The 26,764-nt window shown below is 51.1% G+C and overlaps 2 protein-coding genes across 3 annotated transcripts in view; both read right to left on the bottom strand.

The window, feature by feature from the left end:
• Positions 1-1,575: 1,575 nt before the first annotated feature.
• LOC123353155 (multidrug and toxin extrusion protein 2-like) lies at positions 1,576-20,348 on the bottom strand. The gene is made up of 17 exons (XM_044994022.1): positions 19,774-20,348; positions 18,310-18,411; positions 17,985-18,053; positions 15,760-15,908; positions 13,765-13,807; positions 13,021-13,065; positions 11,608-11,705; positions 10,389-10,486; positions 9,541-9,654; positions 8,915-8,982; positions 7,836-7,944; positions 7,367-7,442; positions 6,491-6,560; positions 5,690-5,822; positions 4,316-4,410; positions 3,259-3,343; positions 1,576-2,239 (listed from the first exon to the last, which is right to left on the bottom strand). The coding sequence occupies exons 1-17, from the start codon at positions 19,942-19,944 to the stop codon at positions 2,019-2,021; spliced, it is 1,746 nt and encodes a 581-aa protein (XP_044849957.1). The 5' UTR covers positions 19,945-20,348; the 3' UTR covers positions 1,576-2,018.
• A 2,636-nt stretch (positions 20,349-22,984) lies between these two features.
• Positions 22,985-26,764, bottom strand: part of LOC123353156 (multidrug and toxin extrusion protein 2-like) — a 17,980-nt gene continuing 14,200 nt past the window's right edge. For both annotated transcript variants that reach the window (XM_044994023.1, XM_044994024.1), the window contains exons 14-17: positions 26,065-26,197; positions 25,187-25,281; positions 24,591-24,672; positions 22,985-23,696 (exon numbers count right to left, since the gene is read on the bottom strand). In XM_044994023.1, coding sequence (XP_044849958.1) covers positions 23,452-23,696; positions 24,591-24,672; positions 25,187-25,281; positions 26,065-26,197 — 555 coding nt within the window. In that variant the 3' untranslated portion in view covers positions 22,985-23,451. The remainder of the gene's footprint in view (positions 23,697-24,590; positions 24,673-25,186; positions 25,282-26,064; positions 26,198-26,764) is intronic.

The following is a 26,764-nucleotide window of genomic DNA, read 5'->3' as shown; positions in this document are numbered from 1 at the left end:
GTTCTTCCCTTTTATGGTACCTGCCTAGTGTTGTGGTAACTATCTTCCACCCCTTGTAATTAGTCTTCTATGTCTTCCTTTCTGGTGTGGTGGAGACAGATTTTACTAATAGTCAAGACCAGTTCTGACTAAATGTACATTGAGGCTGTTGCTCACCCTCTAACCCAGGACATGTATCCCTAGAATCTCCCCCAGAAAAAAAAGATTGTCCACTCGTTAGCCCTGCAATTCAATCTGACAGCACATTCAGCTGGCTGCAGCTTCCAAAGGGAAAGACCTGCTACAACTGTTAGAGGGTTGCAAGGTATCTTTCGTGTAATGCTGCAGTCACCTGTGCTTCTATCTGCCAGGTGTGCATTTTGTGATGCAGGGGCTGTGTTTAGAGCATTCGGAATTAAAGAACTCACTCTTGGCACATTTCCATTTGCTGCTGGAGAGAAGCCAGAACATACTTTCAAGTGAAGTATACCTAATCTTATAACGACACCAGTTAATTAACAGGGGACCTATTTCAGCTGAAGGGGAAGAGACTGGATAAACTTAAGCACTAGAAAAAAGCAGTGTCTCCTGTGGCACCTTTAAGACAAACAGACGTATTGGAGCATAAGCTTTCGTGGGTGAATACCCACTTCGTCAGACGCATGTGGGTATTCACCCACGAAAGCTTCTGCTCCAATACGTCTGTTAGTCTTAAAGGTGCCACAAGAGTCTGTTGCTTTTTACAGATCCAGAGTAACACGGCTACCCCTCTGATACTTAAGCACTAGAAGAGGTTCCAACTTTTTAAAAGAAATATTTTTAAACAATAAGGAAAATAAACAACTTCATATACTATTAAATTTAAAGAATTTATATTGAAAAACTATTTGCCTTTTGTTCAGTAGATGTAAATGGATGCTGTTTAGTGAAATATATACATTTTGGCAGTACTAAATAAACACTGACTGACAAACAAGAACCAACAAAGCTCAATTCATTCAATAGAGGAGGCAGTATAGATAAGTACCTGAGGGGGAGTCAGGTTTATATGCAGTTCCGCCACTGATTCACTGTGTGATCTCAGGCAAGTCTCTTCACCGGACTTTCCCCATTTGTAAACTGGGAATATTTACCCCCAAGAAAAAGCCCTTTGACCTCTAGATGAACAGTCCTCTGAGTGGTAAGTTACTACAGATGTAAACCTTTCATGCTCTGTCTGTTAGTATATCCTGGTGCTGGGCATGACTACAGGTTAGGGAGGGAGCCAGCAAAATTATACTGGAAGCTTCATGCTAGAGCTACCGGTATTATTGAAATCTCCTCCCTGCCCATAGAGAATCCGTGAGGTGAGGAAGAATGAGATCTGCACACACTGTTCCTGTGTCAACTGATTTGATGCTAATGCAAACTCCTGTGGAATGCTGTTCCTTCCCTGATTACTGTCTCTCCCCCTATGGTGGAGTCCTTTAAGGCAGCATGCATCTAACGCAGATAATCTCTGCTCTCAGCAGTGGTGTGAGAATATGCTCTGAAGAGGTTGATTGTGTTCTGCCATGGCAGCCAAACACTAACATGAATTTCAGACCAGAGGAGCCATTGCAATACCCTAACTGGCAGCTTGAGAGATTTATTCATCATTTAATGCCATTTAATCACTATGCCAGCAGTCCTGTAGACACACAAGCTATTGCTGCTGCTATCCGATTACAAGCAATACAAGTTCACTGTGGTGATAGTTATCAGTGCTTGCACTTGAGAAGCTGCTGCAGGTAAAGAGGGCAGTCCTCCAAAGTATTTCCAGCCTGTTCAGCCAGCTGTGGGCTGAGATCCCCATAGCAGCCTGTGGCCATTTCCAAGGGCACCATGTAGAGAAACTCGTAGTGCTGGTCAGCTCTAGTCTTCTGATGAAGTGGGATCTTTGCCCTTGCTGTGACAGTAGGACCTGTGGAGTGTTAGTCATCTGTAGCTGGGTCCATGTTTTAGCTACTGAGTGAGCCAGAAGGGGTCTCCTTCCCTTTATCCCCACCCCTGGTGTGACGCTAGTGGTGGATAGTCATGACCCTTATTAGAATGCCTATGGCGAGTACCGCAATAGCTGCGGTGACGGCCAGCCCGCGCCATAGGATCAGCTGTTTCACGGACAGCATTCCACCCACAGTGGAGAGGGCAGGCGTGGCTTCCTGGAGCGTTAGCTGGTACATCTGACCCTCGTTCTTAGTGATGCGCGTCAGAACAACGCCGTTCGGGGCTTCTGCTTCCGCTGCAACACAGCAAGGGGGGAGAGGGGGCAATGGTACTGGAGGGCTGTTCAAGCTGTAGAATTGATTTCGCAGCTGGCAGCACGAGGATAGCTGGCAGAGACTTCACAAATATAACTGATCCCTGGCCCAGTGCTGAAGAATTCCTTGCCAGTTCTCTCTGGGAGCACTGTCCTTAAACTCCTTCACCAATGCTTGTTTTTCCTCTTGGGAAGAGGGGGGTGAATGAGACCTTCTGCAGCCCTTACAACCCAGATGAGCCCCTTCTCTTCTGCTTTTATGCCTCAATTCCCATGCTTCTAGCTGGTGTTTTCCCCTCCTCTCCAAAGCCTGCAGGAAGAGCCCTGTGTCTGCCCTTCAGTACAGGGTGCAAAGGAAAATAGAACTGAGCAGACCAGGCACTTATTAGAAGTAGGAGGGGTTTTGCTGTCTCTGCTCTTTCAAACCTGTTTATTGTTTTAAAATAAGCTGGATTGCAGGCCTACTGCAGGAGGGAACAGGTGCCACCCTCCCAGGCTCTGGGCTCCGCCTACTGCAGAACAGGCTCCACCCTCCCAGGTGCTCTGGGCTCAGCCTGCTGCTTAGACATTCCCCTTGTTGAGCAGCCTAGGTCTTCATGGGGTGAGAGACAGCAACTCCAAACTGGCACGGGCGAGAGTCCACTCAGCCCAGAGCGGTGCAATGTAACACCCTTAGTTTCCCTGCAGGTATGCCAGGTTTCCACATTGAAACTCGAGGGTTTCTTTCCTAACACTAGCCCTAGCATGGCTTGCACTGTAACTAGTGCAGAGCATGGTAATGCTGCTTTTACGTATTATATAATCAACGCAATTAAAATCAGCTTCCCCCAAACTGCTTAGACACGTGCACACACACTGCCCAACATGCTTGCCAAGAACTGGAGTGATTTTAGTTAGCTACCCACTAGGCAGCACTTCAGTTACTCGAGGTCATATATGTGCTACCTGAACATCTGCAGGTCACACTACTAGGCTATTAGTAAATCAAACCTGTTCCCTACCAGAGGGGAGAGACATCTTGTGCGAGACAGGAGCTGAGTTCAAATCCTTGCCAGCCAACTGGCTCACACCTGCCCGTTGCTGAGCCTAGGAACATAAACACACTGTACAGTACTCAGACGATCGCTGTTGTATGCAGCTGATAGGAACGGCAAATGTATTTGTCTTACAAAGCAAGTTTTACTAGCACCTTTCAGATATACAGTTTGTCTCACAGACGATATTACTGCCCAGCCATGAGATTTGTGTTACATGAATATGGAGCTTTTGCTGGCGTGGACGTTGTGAGTAAAGAAAGAACCCAGAGAGCAATGACAGACCAAAAAGTACCCAAGGGCTGAGAGGTTTAAGTTGTGTGTGTTTTATCCAAACTGGTTTGCTTGTGAGCTCTCTCTCCGGAGTCCCGCAAGGACCCAATGAGTTATAGGTGACCTGAACTGCTTTCAACTATATATGAAAAACTAGCAGGAGCCCAAATCATTAATAGACTCTGTGGCTATACAGACCCTTTGCATAAAACCAAAATAGCTACAAATCAGTTTTCATGGTGCTGTCCAGCCTTCTCCTGCAACCTGGAAGCACTCAGCAGTGCAGGGCCTAGCACCTTTTGCTGGGCTTTGTGTGCTCAGGCTGGCAGCAAAGGTTGCAGGAGCTCGGTGGAACTCAGAACAGGGCTGGGAAGAGGCCGCCTTTCCCTTCTCCTTTAACCACGTGGCCAGCTGGCTCCCTGCCCTGGGAACAGAGCGACCCCACTCGTGGGTAACGTGTTGAGAAGAGTGACTGATTATTGATTATTCAGGAGGGATAGATACGGTGACGAGTGTTAGCCAGGTCACTGTGATTCTAACATTAATATTTAGAGTCAGAGCTGTCAAAGGCAGCGTATCAGGGCAGAGACCCTCACCCAAGGTCTGCATTGAGCCCACTGCCGCTGTCTAAGTCATCACTATTCAGGGACCCGAAGTTGTTTCACTGCTAGGTCTGCGCCATCACTCCCTGGCCCCCCGCTTGTACGCATGCCAGCTAGAACCTGCAATACGCTAACGTAAAGCTGCTTACCTCCTCGGAGGCCCTTTTCCAGTTCATCCGCCCAATGTAGATGATGGAGCAGCTGGCTGGGATAAAGGCGCTGATCAGCAAGGCGACCCAGAGGCCTGGGAGAGGAAACGCTGGCGTTAACCAGACAAACTCAGTGCCCAGATGAAAGCTAGGGTGGCAGGTGCTATAGAAACACTTCAGACGGACTCTCCTCCTGGGCCTGCAAGCCTGTGTCTCCCGCTGCTTTGCTGCCTACACACGCCCATCGTGGGCCCGAACACGAGTGCCTGGTACTTGGGACTGGGCCACCAGGGATCTGGGGAATTGCTCCTTGTGGCAGGTGCGCTCCTGCCATACCTTGGCCTCGCTGCACCTGGTGGGGAGCTGAGCAACACTGCCACCTAGTGGCCACTGCTGCACAGTACAGTCAGAGCCCTTAATACTACACCTGCCTGCTCAGGTGGCTCCTTCCCCACCCTAGGAGGGACTCCCAAGGGAAGATCCAGGCCCAGAGAGAGGCCCTGAGCAGCCCAGCCAGTCTAGGGGATCTCCTGTTTCTGCCAGACTCCCCCCAGCCCAGGTAAGGGGGGTGTTAACCAGCCAGGGTGTAGATGAATACGGCGGTGGGAGGGAGATGGAAAGGTGGGGGGAGCTGGAGAGGACATTGGTGTTGAAGCCGAGGTTGGGGGCGGGGGGGGGGGAGCTAGGGGTGTTGGGGGTGTGGCCGCAGCCCCTGGCTTGAAGTGGTTTCCATTATGTACAAGGTTTGCAGTTTGGGTCAGTGGCTCCCAGCACCCGGGGTGGGGGAGGGGGAAGAGATGCATTTTGGGGGGTGGGAGATGGAATTTTTCTTGGGCTGTCAGGCAGCGATGGAACTATTCTGGGAGGCGGGGGGTGCGAGACGTGGGCTGTGAGGGGGTCGGGTTTTTAGGGAGGGCTGGAGGCTAGATGGAATTTGGGCTGTTTCAAGGAGGGGCGAAGGGAGAGAAGACAGATCACTGGGGTCCCTTCTGGCTTTGGAAGCTACGAGAGCCCGACTTCTAAAGCCCATTTCAGCTGTGTTTAGCATGCACCAAACCGGAGCAATGTCCAAAACCCACCCCCAGCCTCTGACCCCACCCCTCTACCAGCACCAGCCAGCATAAGGACGGTGTAACCTTTAGGCTCATTGTAAAGGCACTAAAGTTTTTATGCCCTGGGTTAAAAAAAAAGGGGGGGGCAGCCAAGAGACATGGCCAAAGGCAGGGTAACAACTTAGCCCTGTTCCTGAGACACGACCAGTGGAGTCTAACCTAGAACATCTGGAGCTGGGCTCGTTTTGCGCAGGGATTTGGGGCTCTGTATTTCCAGGGCTAACGGGCCAATTCCCTTTCCCCACCCTTCCGATGTTTGTACCTCTCATTCCAATCCTGGCCACGAACAGCAGCACGCATCCCAGTGGCAGGCCCACAGCATAGTAGCCAACAGCATTCAAGATTGCGCCGATCTTCTGCTTCCCCATGCCTCTTAGCACGCCGCTGGTTACGCACTGCAAGGGGGGAGGACAAGACGACTCTGAAGGACGTGCTGGCTGCAGTGAGACCCCTAGGCTCGGTGCTGGCTGCAGCGGCTGCCCACACAGATTGGTTGCTTTACTTCTCCTTATTGACCCCTATCGAACCCCCGGGGGGACACCCTCCCCACAGCTGAGCTCTCACTTTATGGCTGGCTGCAGCCAGGCAGCTGGTATCCCCTTGAAGCTTGTATAAGAGCCTCACCCCAGGAGAACCTGCTTTCTTCAATCCAGGCCCTCGCAGCCATGGGCTGCTTCCAAATGACCACGGTTTGTCCCTCTTCTGTACTCACTGCTCTGTCTCCTGCTCACAGACGATCCACAAAGGTAGGGAATGTTTCCTGCATTCCTTTCCTTCTTTCCCCATACCTACCCCTTCCCTTCCATCTGAATGCACCATGCACTGACTATTAGCCCTGCTGTTAAATGATTTTCCTTTTGGCCAGTTTCCCCATTACATCGGGTGTATCTGTTCCTCCGAGTCCGTCCCTAAGGCCTGTGAACTTGGAGGCAGACATTACTCAGGCTCTTAGCCAGGAGCACTGAATTCTCTCCTTGATCAACCTGGAACTGAATCCCACCAGCATCGGAAATAACATCTGATAGCAAATGCAGCAGCACAGTTAATTCCCTGAAGTACTTACACAGCCGGCTTCAAACACGTGGACGGCCACGTACACTGGCATGACCCAAGACACCAGGGCAATGATCTCTCTGTTTAAGGAGTGAAGGAGCCAATCAGGCTTAGAAATAAAGTGCGTCTGTCACAGCTAAACTAATTCGTGCCCCTAACACATCGCTGCATTCTGTACAACCTGCTGCATTCTGCATTCTAGACAACCTGCTGACCCTCGCAGGCTTGCACAAACGTGCCCGGAGAGAGACGTGCTTACAGCACATGCTTTACAGTGCAACTGAGCCCAACGGTACTACAGGCCGTACCGCAGGCCGGGACTGAACTGTGAGTTACAGGAAGTTCTGACCCTCGTTTCTGCTGCTGCACTGGGAAAAGTCAGCAGATCCCGAATCACTCTTCGCCCTCGGTTGGCTGGTCTTCAACCAGCGATTGAGGGTTTCGGGTGTCTTCGTGTGTGATCAGGAAAATCAGTTGGGCCGGGTGGCATCTGTACCGCCCTGCTAACTAAGCTTTTTGCAGCAGGCTTTCCCCTGTGACTTGATCAGCTGACATCTCCCGAAACAAAATGAACTCTGATCCAAATAAAGAGGAACATGCACCAAGGTGCACTCTCTTTCAAGCGAAGCCCAGCTCAGATGCAGCATTGTTTTTCCAGCGAGATCCCAGCTTTGTACTTGGATGACGAAGCGAGACTGAGCGTAGGAGAAGGCAAGTGTGGCCACCCCATGCGTTAAAGTCCCCTGCAGTCACTGGGAACCTTTCCCCTGGGCTAGGGAACAGGCTCTTCTAAGCCTCTGAACAATTCTTCCCTTGGCTCAGTCTTTAATAGTAACCTGTAATCTTTGTTCTGAAAGGACTATAGTACCAAATCAGAGCAACTCACCTGTCTCTGGTAAATATGTATCCCAGCACATCCTTTGTGGCTGCTAATATGACGCCCACCACCAGGCAAATAAACCCTGAAAAGCAGAGTCAGGGGTCAGTCGAGCAGAGCAAGCACAAGCTGACGACTACGTGAAATCCAGTTCCTGTCAGAGCCTGAGCAACCTGGCTCAGGCCACAAGCGTAAACAAAACTGGGGCTGTCACCCTGGTCCCTAGGTGTGCATATCACTCAATAACTGCAGGCGGTCTGGCTGAGTCCCAGGACTGCTGCAATAGGATGCTGCAGGGGAGAACTGAGGTGCAACTGGCAAAGATCGGTGTAGGAAGCTTGCAAAAACAGCTGCCCTTGCTATGCCCGGCACTAGGCAGAGCCATGAGCATCTCGCTTTGACTGGCACTGTAGCATATGGACTGAGTCCCCATTCCCTGATCCCCGAGGAGGGGTGGAGCCAATGCAGAGTCACGCACCTGTGCACAGCATGCTGGTGGTGGAAGATCTCTTGGCCTCCTCTGGGTTCCCAGCGCCCAGCGCGTTCCCCACCTGAACACTGACGGCTATGCAGAGTCCATAGTGAATCTGAAATCCCAAAGCACCGACACACGTTAGTCTGGGGAGGGGACGTCGTGGGTGACAGCGACCCAGGGGACAAGTGTTATAACCCCCCCAGCCGAGACAATCGCTCGGAGGCGGCTGTGAGCTAATGAAGGTGAATGTGGACAGCTCTGCAGAGCAGGAGGCAAAACTTTAGGTCGGGCAGAGGGAGGGGCAACAGCCAGGTGTAATCGGCACCCAGGCAGGGGCTCTCATCCTGCCTCTGACCCCAATTCCCATCTGTGACCTTGGGCAAGTCACTTCACCTCCCAGCCTCAGTTTCCCCATCTGTAAATAAGGGATAACACTGGCCTGCCTGACGGCGGGGGAGTGCTGGTAACGTCTCTCTAAACCCCGAACTGCTGGATATTACGGATTGAGAGGCCAGGAGCAGGAGACGGGCACAGGTCTGGGCACATGGAGTGACAGTGTGGAAGTTGGGCCCAGGAGACAGATGTGGGACAGGTTTGGGGCTGACTGTAGTTACGGCTAAGACTTCAGTCCGAGTGGCTGTCTGGTGACAGGCACTGGTGTGGTTCTGCCTTAGGCTGATGGGCTAGTTAGGAGCTGGCTCCGTTTGCTAAATGAACAGGTTTAAGGAAGGTCCCTGGGGGCTGCTGCTTGGCTTGTGATTCCCTCCTAGCCCACACTGAGCATCTTCCTGGGAATGGCTGGAGCAGCTACAAATGAATACAGATATTAGCCCCTCTCGACTCAGGTCTGGGGTTGACTCCCTGCTCTGCCACCAGATGCCCTGTGCGACCCTGAGCAAGTCTCTCTGGGCCTCGCCTCCCACCCTGCCCACTGGGGATACTTCCTCTGCCTATTTCGACCATAAGCGCGTCAGAGCAGGGGCTGTCTCACATTGCTTGTCAGTGCCCAGCACAATGAGGGGGGCTCTCAGGGAGGGCCTTTAGGTGGTGCAGGAACGTAAATAATAACCCCGAGTTCTTACCATGTACGACACCGTGGACACCTCATAAATGATGGATTGTGCGGAAAGCTCCACTACGCTCAGCAGGCCTGAATTCGGGGGGAAACATCAGAATTTTGTATTCTGATCCCTAGAAAAGGAGCCTTTTAAAGAGCAGATGAAACATCAGCAAATCGGTGGCTCTCAGGCTGTCCGGACTCCTTTCAGGAGGCTGATTTGTCTTGCATACCCCAAGTTTAAAAACTCCCTCACTTAAAAACTACTAGTCTACAAAATCACACACAAAAATACACAAGTGCCACAGCACACTAGTACTGAAATCTGCGGAGGTTCTCATTTTTAACATATCATTATAAAATAAATCGATTTGGAATATAAAGATGGTACTTACATTTCAGTGTATAGTTTATAGAGCAGTGTAAACAAGTCACGGTCTGTATGAACTTTTAGTTTGTACTGACTTCACTAGTGCTTTTTATGTAGCCTGTTGTAAAACTAGGCGAGTATCTAGCTGGGTTGATGTACCCCCAGGAAGACTTCTGCGTACCCCCAAGAGTACATGTACCCCTGGTTGAGAACCACTGTGGGGATCCTCCTTGGTGGTGATATTTCTAGTGCCCCATCAGCATGCTCCTCCCATCACTAACCTATCAGGAAGCTTCCAATTTCGTAGGTCCACCACTCGATGCATATCATGAGCATGCTGGGGACAGCCAGAGTGGTGAAGGTGTCCCACTCCTGGAGGCACTCGCTGGACCAGCCTGGGACAAGAAGATGAAGGGTGTAAAGAGTCAGCCTGGAGGTTCAGCACATGGAGAACCAGGAAGGGAAACTGACTGGGTCTATTTTCACTTTCCAGAGCAAGCGACGTGCAAAGAGAAAAAGCCCCGATTCAGATGCACCCAAACTCCAAGAGCGTCTAGAGTTGGACCTAATCTCTTCGGGGCCTAGGCCATGTTAGAGAGGGTGCTAGGGACCAGGTTGGACATTTCTGTAAATCCCAGGGGGAAACAGCCACCCTTTCCGTACACAATGGGCCCTACCAAGCCGCGCTGTAACCTCAGCAGGAACTCTGGCAATGGCGAGTGTGCTTTGTCCGTTAACATATCCCAGTGGGCCCAGAGAGCCCGAAGTGACACTCACAAGCCCAGGCCCCAATTCTACAGGTGACTCCTGCACCTGTGCAGAATTGCCAGCAGGATGGGACGGGTGCTGTTCTGATTGCAGCACGGGGACCTCTGGCAGCTTTAGAAGCGAGGTTCAGTTCCCCGGGAACGACTCTCTTTCCAGGCTCACCCAGCATTCGTGATACGCTCTGTTGGTCTGAGCTGTCACTTACACGACACGGCATCTGGCAGACAGGCTTATACCAAGGTTAATATTAACCCTTCTCACCAACGGAATGGAAATCAATGGAAAGGGGAGCCGAGAGGGTCTCCCATGTGAAGCGGAGATTTTTGCAGACACACGAGAACATAAGAGAAAGATACTACACCTCCCCAGGTCTCCACATGCAGCTTCTTCGCGACAATGTACAGGAACAGGAAGATGGCTTGAGCGTACTGAGCAATAGTGTTTGCCCAGGCGGAACCCCTGGGAAAGAGACAGAAAAAGCAAGTTGGACTTTCTGCTCTTGCAGAGAGCCCTGTCTCACCGGCAGTTGCTCTAGCTGCAGCTAAAGCCTTGCTTAGGAGCTGCACCGAAGACACTTGCGCAGACAATAGCATCTCACCCACTCCACACATAGTGTTGCATTGCTGAGCGGGTACTCAGTGAGTGGGGAGTTCACCTCCCTCTGAAGCGTTAGGAATTGGTCCCTTCAGGGGGCAGAATGCTGGGGGGGATGGACTAGACTAGCACCCCACCTGGTTATGGCTAATCCTCATGGGCTGGTTTGCTAAGGCAATAACATCTCACTATGTACGAGCTGATTGGCCGGGACTCCATAGCCCAGAAGGCTCCATGGAACCGGTTGCTACCGGTCAGTTTCCAGCTGGAGTGTGTATATGTGCCCTGTGCTTTTACCCAGATAAATTACTCCATCCTACAAATAACTAACTAGCACCTTCCATCTCCCAAGCATTGCACAAACAGGCCCTTACAGCTGCTTCACTTCCTATGCTAATGCTTTTGGGTCCTGCAGTCCGGCCTCCGTCACAGCCAGTGCTGAGAGAGCAAGTGGGGGTTTTACAGAGGAAGGACGTCAGGGCAGTGTCTGTTCTGTATCTGGTGAACGTACCCAGTGAGAGGGGACTGCATTTCTGCAATAGCCAATGGGATCCCTATGGATCGCCTCGGAGCCTGGTTTTATGGATGAAGAGAGAGAGTCGTACCACTGGGCCAAGTATTGAGGCCCTTGATTGGTTTTATCCTTTAAGCAAAGTCCCACTGGCCTCAGCTGGAATCCATATGCAAGTTAAGAGAGCTTTAGAATCCTCTAGAGATCTAGGCTGTGTCTCAGTAGCCATCCGTGACCAAGTCACATTTGTTCACTTGGGCCAAGATTTTTCAAAAGTGGCTAATGCTTTTGGGCGCCCAACTTGAGACACCTTTAAAGGGATCTGATTTTTCAGAAGTGCTGAACATCTGGTCTCTGAAAAACCAAGCCCCTTGACAGGAGGTCTCAAGTTGGCCCCCCAAAATCGGCACCACTTAGGATCGAGCCCTAGCTGGACGTCTACTTTCTTTCTTCCAAATATTCAGGCACTACTCACATGACTCCAAGGTCCAGCACATACAGAAAGACATAGTTTGCAATTGCATTTATGATATTTCCAGCAATGCCACTTAGCACCTCCGGCCAGATTATCCTCTGAAATTAAACAAAATACAGATCAGTGGGTTTTTCCAGGGCTCCTGGATTTCTGTTGCCTTGTCTAAAATACACCTCTACCCTGATATAACACTGTCCTTGGGAGCCAAAAAAATCTTACTGCATTATAGGTGAAACTGTGTTATATTGAACTTGCTTTGATCCACCTGAGTGCGCAGCCCTGCCCCCCAAGAGCACTGCTTTACCGTGTTATATCTGAATTTGTGTTATATCGGGTGGCGCTATATTGAGGTAGCGGTGTTTAAACATGGCTTCTGGAGAAAGGCGTATGATAGTGCTTCACCAGTCTGTTCAATACCAAACTCTTGGGTAGCAATGGAGGGGGAGTGACCGAGGAGGGTAGAACTGGTGATGCTATGATGGAATTTTATTCAAGCGAGCAGCCTTGTATTGAGGGGAAATAGCTCTGTATTCTGATTGGCTAGGAGCCTCCAGTTGTATCAGAATTATTGCTCTTTACAAATACCATTCAGGAAGCATTTTATTAAGCAGCGGGTTGAGTGGTGAGAGCAGGAGATCTGAGTTCTGTTCCCAATTCCATCACTAACTTGCCATGTAATCCTGGGCAAGTAATTTTTGCCCAAATTTTCAAAAGGGGCCTCTAATTTCGGGTACCTTTAGTCAGTAGGTGCCCAACTTCAGAGCCCCAGGGCCTGATTTTCAGAAGCACTGAGCACCCATAACCCATTTGAAGTCAGTGGGAGATATTGGTGCTCAGCACTTCTGAAAGCCTGACCACAGATTTAGAGGCCACACCTGAAATTTCTAGTTCTTAACTGTTCTGTGCCTCAGTTTCCCTACATGTTGACTAGGCACAATAGTACTTTGCACATCCTTGCAAAATGTGGCTGAGATCCTCAGGGCTGTGCAAATATTGTTTCTGAGTGGCAGTTCTTGCTACAGAGAGCTCCTCAGAGAAGGAATACAGATGCAGAACTAATACCCTACCGTACTGCTGCAGTTATTAGCTAGAGTCGGGAATGCCCACGAAAACCCTCCTAACCAGAACTGGCTACAAAGATTGACCTGTGGAAAATAAAGCCAGAGAGCAAAATTCACGATCGCTATTGCCTTGGAAAATAGGCGGCATGCAGCAGATCCACTGAAATCTCAGCATGTACAAAGTGAGACGATTAATTAGCTGGAGTCTAAAAGGGCAGCTAAATGAATTCAGAGCGAGCGCCAATGGGAACATCATGTCAGTTTGTTGTTTTTCCCGAACTCATAACAGAATGAGAGATTTGCCCCTTTTACTCAACTAAGATGTGAACATGAAGGTAAAGGGGAAGCCTACCTGATTCTGCAAATATCTCATCTCCAACTGGTACAGAAAAGCCGCCTGCAAAAATCAGTGAATCAGACTGTGAGATCAGGGGACCGTTCAGAGCAGAGTCTAGAGATTACAGGAGAAGCAGAAAGCACATTGCCCAGCTGGTGTTCCTGGGGCACAGGAAGGAGGGTCTGGTTTGGATGGCATCACTGTGGCTGGGGGTGCAGGACAAAAACGTACTTCCAGTGCCATTCAAAAGACCTAGTGGGTAACAGAGCCCAGGGCTAACTGCAAAGTCAGGGTGAGATGCTGGATTCATCCTGCTCCCCAAATTAAACCTACCAAGGCAGCTTGGTAAACTGGTAAATTAAACTTTAGCAGCCCCGGCACAAAAACCTTTAAGATGCTCTTGGACACTAGGGAAAAAATAACAATAGTAATATTATTATCTATTCACTAGCCCTTGAAGAGCATGAAAAAACAAATCGTTTACTAGCCTGTCCTAAAAATCCCACAAAGCACTTGCCCTGGGCCAGTGCACAAGTAGATCCTTGCGAGGCTCCACCCAGGGCTGTCCCCAATTTTCAACATTCCTGCAGGAAGGAGAGAGACTATTTCACATTCAAGAAGCCACTGCAGGCGAGAAAGGGGCTGTGGGACTCCACTGAGCTGAGGGGGCGGGCGCAGGTGGCATCTGGCTTTGGGCTCTGGGAGAAGTGATTTCCTAGCAGTGACCGATCGAGAGAGTCGAGGGTAGTGGAAACTTACAGGAAGAGCTGGGATAAAAATCATCACATAAACCTGGGTTAACCTGGGGGAAGATACAAAACCCCACAATTAGTACCAGGGCATCTTCCAAAACAACCCTCTTCCCCTGCCAGCCCTGGCCTGCCCCTCCGCGCTCGCTGTGTAATGTAGGGGGGGTATGGACCAGCAGGACCAGCTATCCTCTACCTTCCTCCACTGCGGCTACACCTTCCTACAGCACCACAGCTCAGCAGCATTGTTACAAGAAACGGCTCCCCTGCGGAGACCCGTGTGATAAGCCGTGTGCCACGGGATAATCCGCTGCTGTGCAAGAGGGAGGCAGAGAATTTGTCTTCAAAAGGCAGCAAGATTCAGGGCCAAATTCATCCATGGGTATAACCCAAGGCAGTGACCCCAATTAATACGATGGCAGGGCTGCATGGGGCAGGTTGATGGCAGAACCCATCCAATAGGGAGAGAGGGGTTGCGCCAGTGTCGCCAAGGGCTGGGCCCGGCCAATGGGGAGAAGGGAGTGCTCCACAGGTGTCACCGAGGGCTGGGCCGGGCCAATGGGGAGAAGGGAGTGCTCCACCAGTGTCACCGAGGGCTGGGCCCGGCCAATGGGGAGAAGGGAGTGCTCCACCAGTGTCACCGAGGGCTGGGCCGGGCCTATGGGGAGAAGGGAGTGCTCCACCAGTGTCACCGAGGGCTGGGCCGGGCCAATGGGGAGAAGGGAGTGCTCCACCAGTGTCACCGAGGGCTGGGCCGGGCCAATGGGGAGAAGGGAGTGCTCCACCAGTGTCACCGAGGGCTGGGCCGGGCCAATGGGGAGAAGGGAGTGCTCCACAGGTGTCGCCGAGGGCTGGGCCCGGCCAATGGGGAGAAGGGAGTGCTCCACCAGTGTCGCCGAGGGCTGGGCCGGGCCTATGGGGAGAAGGGAGTGCTCCACCAGTGTCGCCGAGGGCTGGCCCCGGCCCATGGAGGGGGCTACGCTGGTGTCACCGAGGGCTGGGTCCAGCCAATGGATGAAGGGAGTGCTTCACCAGTGTTGCCGAGGGCTGGGCCCGGCCAATGGGAGAAGGGAGTGCTTCACCAGTGTTGCCGAGGGCTGGGCCCGGCCAATGGGAGAAGGGAGTGCTCCACCAGTGTTGCTGAGGGCTGGGCCCGGCCCATGGAGGGGGCTACGCTGGTGTCACCGAGGGCTGGGCCCGGCCAATGGGGAGAAGGGAGTGCTCCACCAGTGTCACCGAGGGCTGGGCCCGGCCAATGGGAGAAGGGAGTTCTTCACCAGTGTTGCCGAGGGCTGGGCCTGGCCCATGGAGGGGGCTACGCTGGTGTCACCGAGGGCTGGGCCTGGCCAATGGGGAGAAGGGAGTGCTCCACCAGTGTTGCCGAGGGCTGGGCCTGGCCCATGGAGGGGGCTACGCTGGTGTCACCAAGGGCTGGGCCTGGCCAATGGGGAGAAGGGAGTGCTTCACCAGTGTTGCCGAGGGCTGGGCCCGGCCAATGGGAGAAGGGAGTGCTTCACCAGTGTTGCTGAGGGCTGGGCCCGGCCCATGGAGGGGGCTACGCTGGTGTCACCGAGGGCTGGGCCCGGCCAATGGGGAGAAGGGAGTGCTCCACCAGTGTCACCGAGGGCTGGGCTGGGCCTATGGGGAGAAGGGAGTGCTCCACCAGTGTTGCCGAGGGCTGGGCCTGGCCCATGGAGGGGGCTACGCTGGTGTCACCGAGGGCTGGGCCCGGCCAATGGGAGAAGGGAGTGCTCCACCAGTGTTGCCGAGGGCTGGGCCTGGCCCATGGAGGGGGCTACGCTGGTGTCACTGAGGGCTGGCCCTGGCCAATGGGGAGAAGGGAGTGCTCCACCAGTGTTGCTGAGGGCAGTTGCCTGGTCCATGAGGGGCCTGCTCTGATGTCACTGAGGCCTTAGCACGTAATTTAAGGCACCCATCCCCTTGGTTTCTTGGAGAGCGTGTGACCCGCAGCATGGAACTGTACAAACTGGAGCACACGCCAAACCTGGAGACCTCCGGGTCCTGCCGGACCAGCAGCAGGATCTGCTCGGTGTTGATGAAGAGAGCCCAGCAGGGGAAGCAGCAAAGCAGCAGGATGAGGATGCTACGCTGCAGGATGGTCCCCACCCGCTTCATGTTCTTACTGCCGTAGGTCTGGAAAACAAAAGGTTAAATCAAATGGCATCCTTCAGCCACACTCTCCACCTCTGACCCCTGGACTGCACTAAGGGTCTGCATGCTCCTCCCACTTGGGGACGGGGTCTGTACAGGAACTGCACAGGAGTGTCAGGCGTCACCCACTGCCTACTGTAGCACAGGCACGTTAAAAACATGCCCTGGGATCCTTCAGTGTCCATGCAAAGCAGGTAGGATGTTGTTTTTAGACTGGTTCTCAAGCAGAGGTATGTGTAGCCCTGGGGATACTCAGAGGTCTTTCAGAGGGTACCTCAACTCGTCTAGATATTTGCCTACTTTTACAACAGGCTACATAGTGAAGTCAGTTCAAACTAAAATTTCACACAGACAGTGACATGTTTATACTGCCGTAGATAGTGTAGTATAATATATACACACTGAAATGTAAGTACAATGTTTATAGTCCAATTGATTTTTTTATAATCATATGGTAAAAATGAGAAACTCTGCAATTTTTCAGTAACCAGGCTGCATTTTTATGTTTGATTTTTGTAAGCAGGTAGTTTTTAAGTGGGGTGAAACTTGGGGTACACAAGACAAATCAGACTCCTGCAAGGGGGACAGGTGTCTGGAAAGGTTGAGAGCCACTAGTCTAAAAGCTGCTACTACAGCGTGGCTCTCTGACCCCACTTAGTGGCTTATGAATCTGTGACAGCCCCGGAGTTAATGGACCTGGCCCTTTTGCTACAGGAGTAAGAGGCTCATATCTTTAGCTCCAGAAGTCCTGGGCTCAACTCCTGCAGCCAGACTGCCCTGGGAGAACATTGCCACAGAACCATGACATATGATTGATCCTTGTAAGATGAAGAGCCACATTGGCCTCTGATGGAGCTTTGAACGGCGTGTTCTAGGGCATCTAGATAATTGCTTAGACAACTGAGTCATTCCTTGATATGATCCTTTCATAGGATCTGCTCACTTGGGTGTCCTGAAGGGCAAAACCTATGGACTTTGGAATTTCTAAGGGTTCATCTACTTGGCTCTGACTCTTACAGAAGCTTAGACACCAATTATGACAGCACTGTGCAATATGGGCGACTATATTCAGCCAGGTTTCAGAGTAGCAGCCGTGTTAGTCTGTATCCGCAAAAAAAACAGGAGTACTTGTGGCACCTTAAAGACTAACAAATTTATTGTAGCATGAGCTTTCGTGAGCTAAAGCTCACTTCTTCGGATGCATAGAATGGAACACACAGACAGGAGATATTTATACATACAGAGAACATGAAAAGGTGGAAGTATGCATACCAACAGGCAGAGTCTAATCAATTGAGATGAGCTATCGTTAGCAGGAGGAAAAAAAACTTTTTGAAGTGATAATTAAGATGGCCCATAGAAGGTGTGAGGAGAACTTAACATAGGGAAATAGATTCAATTGGTGTAATGACCCAACCATTCCCAGTCTTTATTTAGACCACAGTTAATGGTATCTAGTTTGCATATTAATTCAAGTTCAGCAGTCTCTCTTTGGAGTCTGTTTTTGAAGTTTTTTTGTTGCAAAATTGCCACCTTCAAGTCTGTCACTGAGTGGTTAGGAAGGTTGAAGTGTTCTCCCACTGGTTTTTGAATGTTATGATTCCTGATGTCAGATTTGTGTCCATTTATTCTTTTGCGTAGAGACTGTCCGGTTTGGCCAATGTACATGGCAGAGGGGCATTGCTGGCATTAACTGTGGTCTAAATAAAGACTGGGAATGGTTGGGTCATTACACCAATTGAATCTATTTCCCTATGTTAAGTTCTCCTCACACCTTCTATGGGCCATCTTAATTATCACTTCAAAAAGTTTTTTTTCCTCCTGCTAACGATAGCTCATCTCAATTGATTAGACTCTGCCTGTTGGTATGCATACTTCCACCTTTTCATGTTCTCTGTATGTATAAATATCTCCTGTCTGTGTGTTCCATTCTATGCATCCGAAGAAGTGAGCTTTAGCTCACGAAAGCTCATGCTACAATAAATATATTCAGCCAGTGTCTTAAAAAAACACACATCTCTAAAACAAAGAGATCAGAGACTAGCAACTGTTACCTACCTGGGACATTAATGTATCACATGCTGCAGATAAACCAAACCCCACAGAGATGCCAGTAACATTTATAACCTGGAAATAGTCATAATGATAAAACAACAGTGAGAAAACATGAACGTGCAATTTCAGACAGTCACAGGTTTCATCTAGGGCTGGGTTTGAAAGGCAAAGGTGATGTCAAAGGTTCTCCTCTATCCCAGGCTGCTATCTTCAGCCATCAACCCACCATTCCAGCTACCTAGTTACTATTTTATAAGAGAAGTTTAGTATACATGAGCTGGCATGAAAGGATACAGCCTATGAAAAGACTCAGAACTAAAATACTTACAGCGATTGCAAGCGTGACGGAGGCCAACTCAATCTTCCCCAGATGGCCACAGAATATAGAGCTTACAACGTGTATCATAAAGACCAGCAACTGGACCAAGGTCTAGAAATGGGCGGGGGGGAGGAGAAAAACAGAGATCATGGTGACTGCTGGCTGCAGAGTCCGAGGTGGGAATATACTGAGAGGCTCCCTGAAGATACACTCTTCCTGTGCTGTACAAAAGAGAGCATGAGGGATTCTCTGCATGCAAATGGATTTAACAAATAACATTAGAATATTAAAAAAAAAAAACCCAACCCCCAGATTAAGCTGGTTTTAGGTTTATCCACCAGCCATTGGAAATTCTTTGCGAGACTCAGCCTGATGCAATGACTCTCCATCAGCAACTCATTTCCTCGCGGTTCTAGCTGGTCCCTGGTCAGCTCAGGGTTAATCACTCCACTTGACGCTCCAGGAGGGCTGGTGACATCAGCCGCCAGCAGCTCTCAGTGTTTTGGCGAAATAGGCCAGACTCCGATCTCTGCTACATCTGGGTAAGCCCGGAGTAATGCTGCCGAGCCCAGACTGGAATGGGTGCGACAGAGCCCAGGCCCAATTTACACCAGAAGTGTTTCACATTTGGTAATATCTGATCAGCTCCACTGATGGGAAGAGTCTTAGTCTAAGTGGGCCCCAAGCCGCTGCCACCATTTTCAATGCTGAAGCTAGCCCTGCTCCATTCCCTTTGGGTCACAGCATCTCCTCAACCACCCCAGCGCAGCCTCCGGCTCCATCCTACACAAGACACCTGCCCCAAGGCACACTCAGAGAAGCCTTCAGCAGCGCAGCCCAGGGAAGGCTGTGCCTGCACCCACGGATCTCTCGCTCCTTCCAGGAATAGGGGCTTTCCCGCTAGCATCTGTGATGTCTCGTCCCTTTCCCTCTCCGACTGAGCACCATCCACCCATGTTCCCAGTGTGTGGGGGCTTCAGCGGTGCCGCACTGTACCCGATCCTACGGTTCCTCCCTCCCTTTCCTCTCTCACCCATTCCCCCTTTGCTGATTATACCACAGGAAGTGGCAAGTGGTCGTTTCAGCACGCAGCAAAGGGGAGGGGTGGGATCAGGGGATGAACTGAACCAGGGCTCTGGGGCTCTGACCCTCGCAATAAGAGGGGGCCTGGATTTTCTAGAAGAACCCATGGAAGAAGGGTGAGTGCTGAGCTGGGCTGGCCAGCTTGCCTGCTTGCTAAGGGAGGAAGATCCAGGATGGGACAGGGAGGATGACGTGGGTCAAACCCCCAATGCCATTTAAAAGCTACAGGAGCTCATCCATCCAGCAGCTCCCCGCCCCCGCCTGGCAAGCAGGATTCAAACCCATGTGACTCAGGGCTCTGCTGATCCAACCTGAAGGGACCTGCAGCAAGGGGCCCTGCACCAATTCGCTGGGCAAACCCGGCTATTTCTAGCCCTCTCTCGCGCTCACCAGTGGCCCCGACAGCACCAGCAGCTTCTTCGCCTCTTCCCAGAAGTTGAATGGGATCAGCTGGCGAATCCAACAGCGCCTCTTCTGGCCGCAGCCGGAGGATGGTGCAGGCGGGACGATGCTCCTGGCATCTCTGAAGGGGTTCTCATCAGCGGGGCCCGCGAGCTCCATGCTGCCGCTGCACCAGGGAATAACTAACCCTCTTTTCCTTCCGTTGGTTAAACCCGTTCGATTCACCTGACCCGAGCAGGCGACTCTTACGTAACCGCAGCAGAGTGCACTTCAGCCATGGCTGAGTGAGCATGCCCCTATCCGCCACCCCCTCTTGCTGGCACAGCCCGAGAACAGGTGATGAGTAAAGTCCCTGGGACACATGGAGCAGGAGCAGGAGAGCAGATACTAGAACGGATACTGTTCTAGGTATGCTTGGTTCTACCTCTGCATGGGAGCTGCCATAGATGGCCTCTCGAGGTCCCTTCCAGCCCTGCACATCTATGATTCTATGTCAGGGCGGCATGGACAGCCCTGATGGGGGCAGCTGGAGACAGCAACCTCTAGGGATGGGGAATTCCTGCAGCCAGACTGCCTTGCAATGTTTTCTTGCATGCTAAGCAAGGCTGGTACTGGCCCATAATTGAATGGGAGGTCTTAGGACAGAAGAGGTGCTGCAAAAAGTGGCATGGCTGATCTGAAAGGTGGCGTTCCTCTTTCTGAGTTGGTACTGAAGTCAAGCTCCTTAATAAACCCCTGGCACTTAGCACAGGTGTCCTGGCCCTGAGCTGCGTGCTGGATGCAGTGGGCATATGTCAGCTGAGGAAGGAAAGCGGAATTTGTCCCCTGTGGATTTCACATTGCCTGCCTGAGGCCTTGTCTGCACTGGCACTTGTTTGTATGGCAGGAGTGCCAGCTGCCCTCGAGGTCCCATTATGCTAAATGCTCTACAAACACGGTGAGAGAGAGTCCCTGCCAGAGCACTTGTCATCGCCAGGAACAAGCCGGAAAGGGAGCGGGAGGGGAAGTGACTTCAGATCAGTGTCAGGGCCAGGAACAGAACCCAGGTTTCTGACTAATAGTGGAGCCATACTGCTGCACAGGCATAGCCAGGACTCTGGGTTTTGTTTGTTTTTTAACCACCACGCCATCTAGATCTGTGTAGAATAGAATTAGAGGGGCCGGTGGTAACAATGCTGGAGTCCTGTCTACACTGCAGCTTCCACTGGTACTGAACTGTATCACAGGCAAGCAGCATAGCCAGTGCAACTTACACATCCTCTGGTTCTACTGAGAGAAGGCACATGCTTTCTGCCGTGCTGTTGCTGCTAGGGTCTGACTCCACCGCAATCAGTGACACAGCACCCAGGGACTTCAATGGATGCAGGATCAGGCTCTTAAAGAGCTGCCTGCCTATTATTCTGGTTGGCTGAGGCTTTCACCTGATCCCTTCCAGTGGCGGTTGTGCTGTCCTCTTTATAGAGTCTCGTGGTTGCTTCCCAAATCACCTGGCTCCTAACTTTGGATTAGTCTGTGTGGAGTTGGGACGCAGCCTCACACAGAGATCTCTGCTCCTCTCTTTAACATTGCTTGATTCAGTTCCAAGCTTGCTCACTCCTGCTGAAGGAAACCATTGTTGCCTTTTAGCCTAGCTGTGTTAATGAAAAACCAAGGCTGGGGGAAGCAGGTCAGAGGTGATGCTGGTCCTATAGCTTGTAAGTCTGGCCTCCCCCGATGTTCGCAGGGTCAGTGCCGGGGATTTCATTTAATGTATAAGCCATTGTACCCTTACACTGCCTTGCTTTGTTCTCTTGATTTCCCTGCTAGCTGCAGTTCTACCCTCGGGGTTCATCTGGTGGATTTCTCTCTGTGTGAAAGGTTTTGCCTTCTGGGACTTTCTGCATTCGAACAGTCTCAGCCTCTGCTAATTTCTTTCCCCCAGTCCTGTGCTGGGATTGCCCTTTATTCCCTAATATCATTTGTATTCTGGTGATTCTCACAGTGACCTTTGCTACAGGTTACTCATCCATAGACATTTCTTACTGCACAAGTCTGTGCCAGGTAACGGGAGTCCAACTCTCTGTTCCTGCACTGTGGGGCTAACGACTGCAGTGATACAGAGTCTCGGTGCATGAATCACATGCAAGCAAAATTCCGAGCTGACTCCTGCACTACCGTGCAGAGAGGGGCAGGTATTTCTACTACTGTCCCATCTGCCCCTAGGCTGAACAAGGCGAGATGGAACAGCAGTTAGCGTGTCTGCACCCATCTCCAGGAGGGCTACGTTACTCATTGCATTGTTCTGAGTTTAGGCTAGATCAAAGATTGACCTGGACCAAGGAGCTGGGAATTCAGATTAGATGACGGGGTTTTGTGGATCTCTTCTACCCAAGACTTAGTAAAGCATTTCTTAACCAGCAGTTACTGTAGTTCATCAAACCCTCACACTCCCTGGAGGGAGCCAGAGAAGAATCCCAGCACGGTGTCACACACATGGACCCGGTTGCAACCGTGTGCCACTTCTGTAGTTTGAAAAGCCAGCGAAGCAACGGCAGCCAAGGGCAGTTTAAGACATATTGCTAACAAGTGCGCGTGGCTCAGTGTTGCGGATGCAGCAGCTTAAGGGGAGAGATGTTTGTTTCAGGATGAGCCAGGTTGTTGGAATGGGACTCAGTCAGAACGAACTGGAGACCAGTGTATTCACTTCAATACCAGTTAGCAATGATAGAGCAGGTTTGCTGGGTGCGTCGCTCTGGCTTGAAAATCCAGAAGAAAAGTGGATTGCTAGTAATGTATCCATTGGAGTGCATAGCACCAAATGAATAGTTACGAGATCCAGATATACATTTTCCTGATGATACTTTTCTTGGATCGTGCTGGGGTGACTAGAAACTAGTAACATCGGGATAATCTGGAAGCAACCCCTGAAATCAATTAAACAACCTGAATGTTTATGCATGAAAATGTACTGTATCAAAATGCTGGATTCCAAAAGTGTGAAAGAAGATTTCTTTAGGCAACATGCCTGGTGAATGCTAGAGAATGCCACACGAAGTGCGTGTGTCAGTTTGCTCCAGCCATTGCTGAGTGATCCTATAAACACTTTCCAACAAAGCAACACTTACCCTCCGTTTGCTTTGTGTTGCATTATAGGAGAGTCACAGAACAAGTTCTGAAATGTAAAAGGTGCTCTAGTATAACATGGGAGGCACACGGCACATTCAGGGAAAACTCTGTATTTTAACCAAGCAGTGGAACATAAAAGACATAACAAATACTCCTCAGGATCAGGAAACAGTGAACCATTGGCAACGTTTGAGTGTCTCCGTCAGAGCATCAGTACCCATTCTCTGCGAGTGTTGTACAATCTGTCCATCAGCCGCGTTAGGGACTTGCCCTACTGGCTCCGTCATACTGCTGTAGAAGGGATCAGCAAACATCCCCTATTCAGCATCATTGTGCAATGAATGCATGAGTGCTGTGCCCTCACCCAATCTGTTAGAACAGGAACAATCAGGGGTCCTAAACAGGCCACTCTGGCTTCACCATAATGCCAAGAGAAGTGGTCCTTGACATGCTAGCAGAATGAATGAGCCTCCTGTTTCACCCCAGCATCGCCTCTTCCTAGTGCACCCGACCATGGTCTTGTGCCGAAGTCCACTAATCCCAGTCTTCACACTGCTGCGCCTAGCCATTACCAGTCAGGAGCCGGACTACAACCCCCACTAGCAGGATTGCAATGGCCACCGCCAGAGCTACCCCGCGACGGTACACCAGCTCCTTCCCCGACAAGACGTGCTCTCCTGGAGAGGTGGAGACCGGTGCAGAGTCCTCCTGCAGGATGAGCTGGCGATCTGGCTGGCTCTCACTCCTGGAGACAGGGTCAGGCAAAACCACCACATTCTGGACGTCCGTTTCAACTGTGAAGTACTCTGCGTGGCAGATAGGTTAGGTTGGAACAGGCAGGGTCTGAGCTGGAAAACAAGCTGCAGAGCTTGAAAGCCAGTGGTTCCCAGCCACTCGCCCCATGGCTGGGACAGGCACTGGTGACAGATCATCCTAACCCTCCTTTCCTTACCTGGATGAGCCTGGTCTTCGTTTGTCCACTTTTAGAGAGAGCGGTGCTAGGAGCAGCAGCCGTTGGAGCGCTACTCCAGGTGAGGCCATGCAAAACTGAATGGGAAGCAGGGGGCAAGGGCTGGCTGACAACAGAGGTCTGATTCAGAGCGGTGCTGCAGTCCCAGCTGCTGTTGTAGGTGGGAGCCACACTCGGGATCAGGCCCTCTGTATGCCAGGCTAGGTCTTGTTCCTGCCAAAGGCGAGAGCTGCAGCTCTCAATCTCTGTCTTCATGCCAGGCAAAGGGCCTTGTTAGGCACTGCCTGGGGATTTGCTTGCCTAAGACCACCACTTAGGGTGGGAGGGACATGCGTGAGCAAGACCACGCTCACACACAGAGGTATTGCTGCTAGTCTGCTACGAGACCATAAAGCTGATATCAGTGGGGCCCTGCCCCGTTCCAGGGGAAAACCCACCCCCATGCACAGGGTCCATCCCCAACCTGCTGCACTGTTCAGGCCCCCACAGTCCACCCACTGGATAGCATAGGGCCACAGGGTATGTTACTTTGGCACTTAACCCCACATGTGCCTTATACAAAACTGGGCTCTTCTGGCTGTGCCGGGGGGCTGGCTCCATGGAACATGGCAATAGAAGGCACAGAGCCTCTCTGTATTACAGGCGTTACTGGCACGTCCTGTTTGCATTAGCTCAGGGGGCATCAGAGAACTGCAGCCCCCTCCTCAAGTCCCAGCCCACAGCCACGAACCTGAATCGCCTGTTTCATCAGCTCCAGCACGAATGGAGGACACAACTACCGGCTGCTCTTTGAGCCCTGCTCGGATTTGAGCCTAAGATAATAAAAAGAGCGAGGTCAGAATCTCCATGGACCCTGTACAGACAACAGGGCAACCAGCCAGGGACACACTGCAGTATGAACATAGCACCAAAAACCCTACCACCATCAAGCCCGACACTAAACACTGTGTTCGCTGTGGGGAGAGGACAAGGGAACAAGCCACATGTGACAGAGGTTTAGTCATGTTGCCTAATGCACTCAGCTACTCCAGGGATGAGGCAGGAGAAGAGATGGTGCAGAACGGGATTGAAAGTTGCCAGAAGAGCAGAATGGCTTGTTACGCTGAGAACTGCCCATCCTGTTGATGTTGCAATGGAGACAGTTAAATATTCCACGTGGTTTAGACTTTCTCTGGAACTAGGAGTCTAATTGCACCTTTCTGAAGACGACAGCTCAATGGCAGAGTCACTTTACCTCTGACTCTGTTTCCCTGGAGGTCTGATTTGCACTAGTGCAAGATTAGACCCACGATCTTTGGAAGCAATTAGAGAGAGAGAGAGTCTTACCTCCTCTGCAGCTTTCTTCCAGTCCATGCGCAAGACAAAAATCAAGAAGGAAAGGGCTTGGAAGAAGATGCAGACAGCCATCCCTATCCACAGGCCTGGAGCAAAGGGAAATCCTGGTCAGTTGTCTGAAGACCCTGGGTGAAATCCTGGCCCCACTGGAGTCCATGGTAGCACTTCCATAGACTTGAATGGGAATCTGCATTTTACTCCACGTGTCTAGTTGGTTTCCTAATACTTCAGACCTGATCCTGAGATCAACTTGGAGTCAAGGCCCATATTGTGGACTTCCATTGGTATGCCTGGAAGACCTCCTCCTATGTTAACTGGACCCAACGCTTAGTGCGTCTTTTAATCGCAGAACAGACACTGTGCCGAGTTCTCGTCCTACTTACATGGGTTAGCTCCATAAAGTTGAATTTGTGTTACTAAGTCAGCACACAAATACAACTCGATTTCTTTGGAGTTGAACTCCAGCTTTCTGAAGGCAATGGAGAAGAATTTGGCTCAGTGTCCGTTCCTTTCAAATTGCTAGACCCAAGACATGACGCAAGTGCTGGAGTCAGAGGGAGGCTTCCATCCCGTGGAGGCCCTGCGGAAAGCAGATGCTTAGCCGAGCCCAGATTCAGTAATATGCGCAAGTCCCATTGCAGTCATTAGAACTGAAACACGTGCGTCGCTGAATTGGGGCCCTGGAGAGGTTAAACCTGGGAGCAGAAGTGTACAGCTAGTGGAACCAGCTCTCCGCACATCGCGGCCAATGGCAAGACTTCTACAGGCTTCAACAGGTGCAGGACTGAGCCCAACATAAGCAGCGACAGTCAATTGCACTAGTCAGGATATTCAGCCTCCCTTGTGCTCAGTGCCAGCCACACACGTACCTAGTACCCCAAGCTTGGCAGCAAACATCAGTGAGATTCCAATGGGGAAGCCGATGACGTAATACCCAATGGCATTGGCGATGGCACCGATCTTCTGTTTCCCGGTCCCTCCCAGCACGCCGCCGCACGTAGCCTATGGTAACATGCACAACTCAGAGCCATGTAGTGGGAACCTGATGGACCTGGTGGGAGCTCGGTAGCTACTAATAAGGCAATACTGCAGCGCGAGCCCATAGGGCCGAGAGGGGCTGAAGTCCCATTTCACAAATTTCCCTCCAACGAGGAGATTGTGTATAAAGATTCCTGCCTGAGCTAGTATCAAAAGCAGTGGATCAGTGCACATAACATCAAGCTGCCCTCAGATACCAAGAGGTGTAGCAGCTGGTACACCTGTCCTTGTGAGTGTCCTGGGTCAGCTATACTGCATGCAGCAGTGGGCATCCCAATGTTTCCATGGGGTGGGGAACTGGTGGGTGCAAAAAGATCTGAAAGTACCACACCAATGGCCGTACCGTGGTGCTATCGGGAGCTTGTGTGTGCTCAGCACCTCCCAAAATCAGGCCATGTGTTTAGGTGTCTAAATAGGAATCAAAGCACTAGCATAAATCATCCAAGTTAGGCAACTTTGACTCCAGATTTTTAAACCTTTAGGTGGCAGGAGCTGGGACATCCTGGTTGTAACAAGTGATGGCTACAAGCA

This window comes from Mauremys mutica, chromosome 19 (genome assembly GCF_020497125.1).
Source record: "Mauremys mutica isolate MM-2020 ecotype Southern chromosome 19, ASM2049712v1, whole genome shotgun sequence".
NCBI lineage: Eukaryota > Metazoa > Chordata > Testudines > Geoemydidae > Mauremys > Mauremys mutica.
The sequence above is the reverse complement of the archived record's forward strand: the minus strand, read 5'-3'. Positions and strand labels throughout refer to the sequence as shown.

Excerpts from the sequence above, each read along its gene's own strand:
- LOC123353155 (XM_044994022.1), bottom strand. The coding sequence starts at position 19,944 with ATGGAGCTCGCGGGCCCCGCTGATGAGAACCCCTTCAGAGATGCCAGG. Across the intron at positions 9,655-10,388 it reads GCATGTGGAGACCTGGGGAG|GCTGGTCCAGCGAGTGCCTC; the intron begins GTGTAGTATCTT and ends TTCTTGTCCCAG. Across the intron at positions 4,411-5,689 it reads GGCCAGGATTGGAATGAGAG|GCCTCTGGGTCGCCTTGCTG; the intron begins GTACAAACATCG and ends TTCCTCTCCCAG.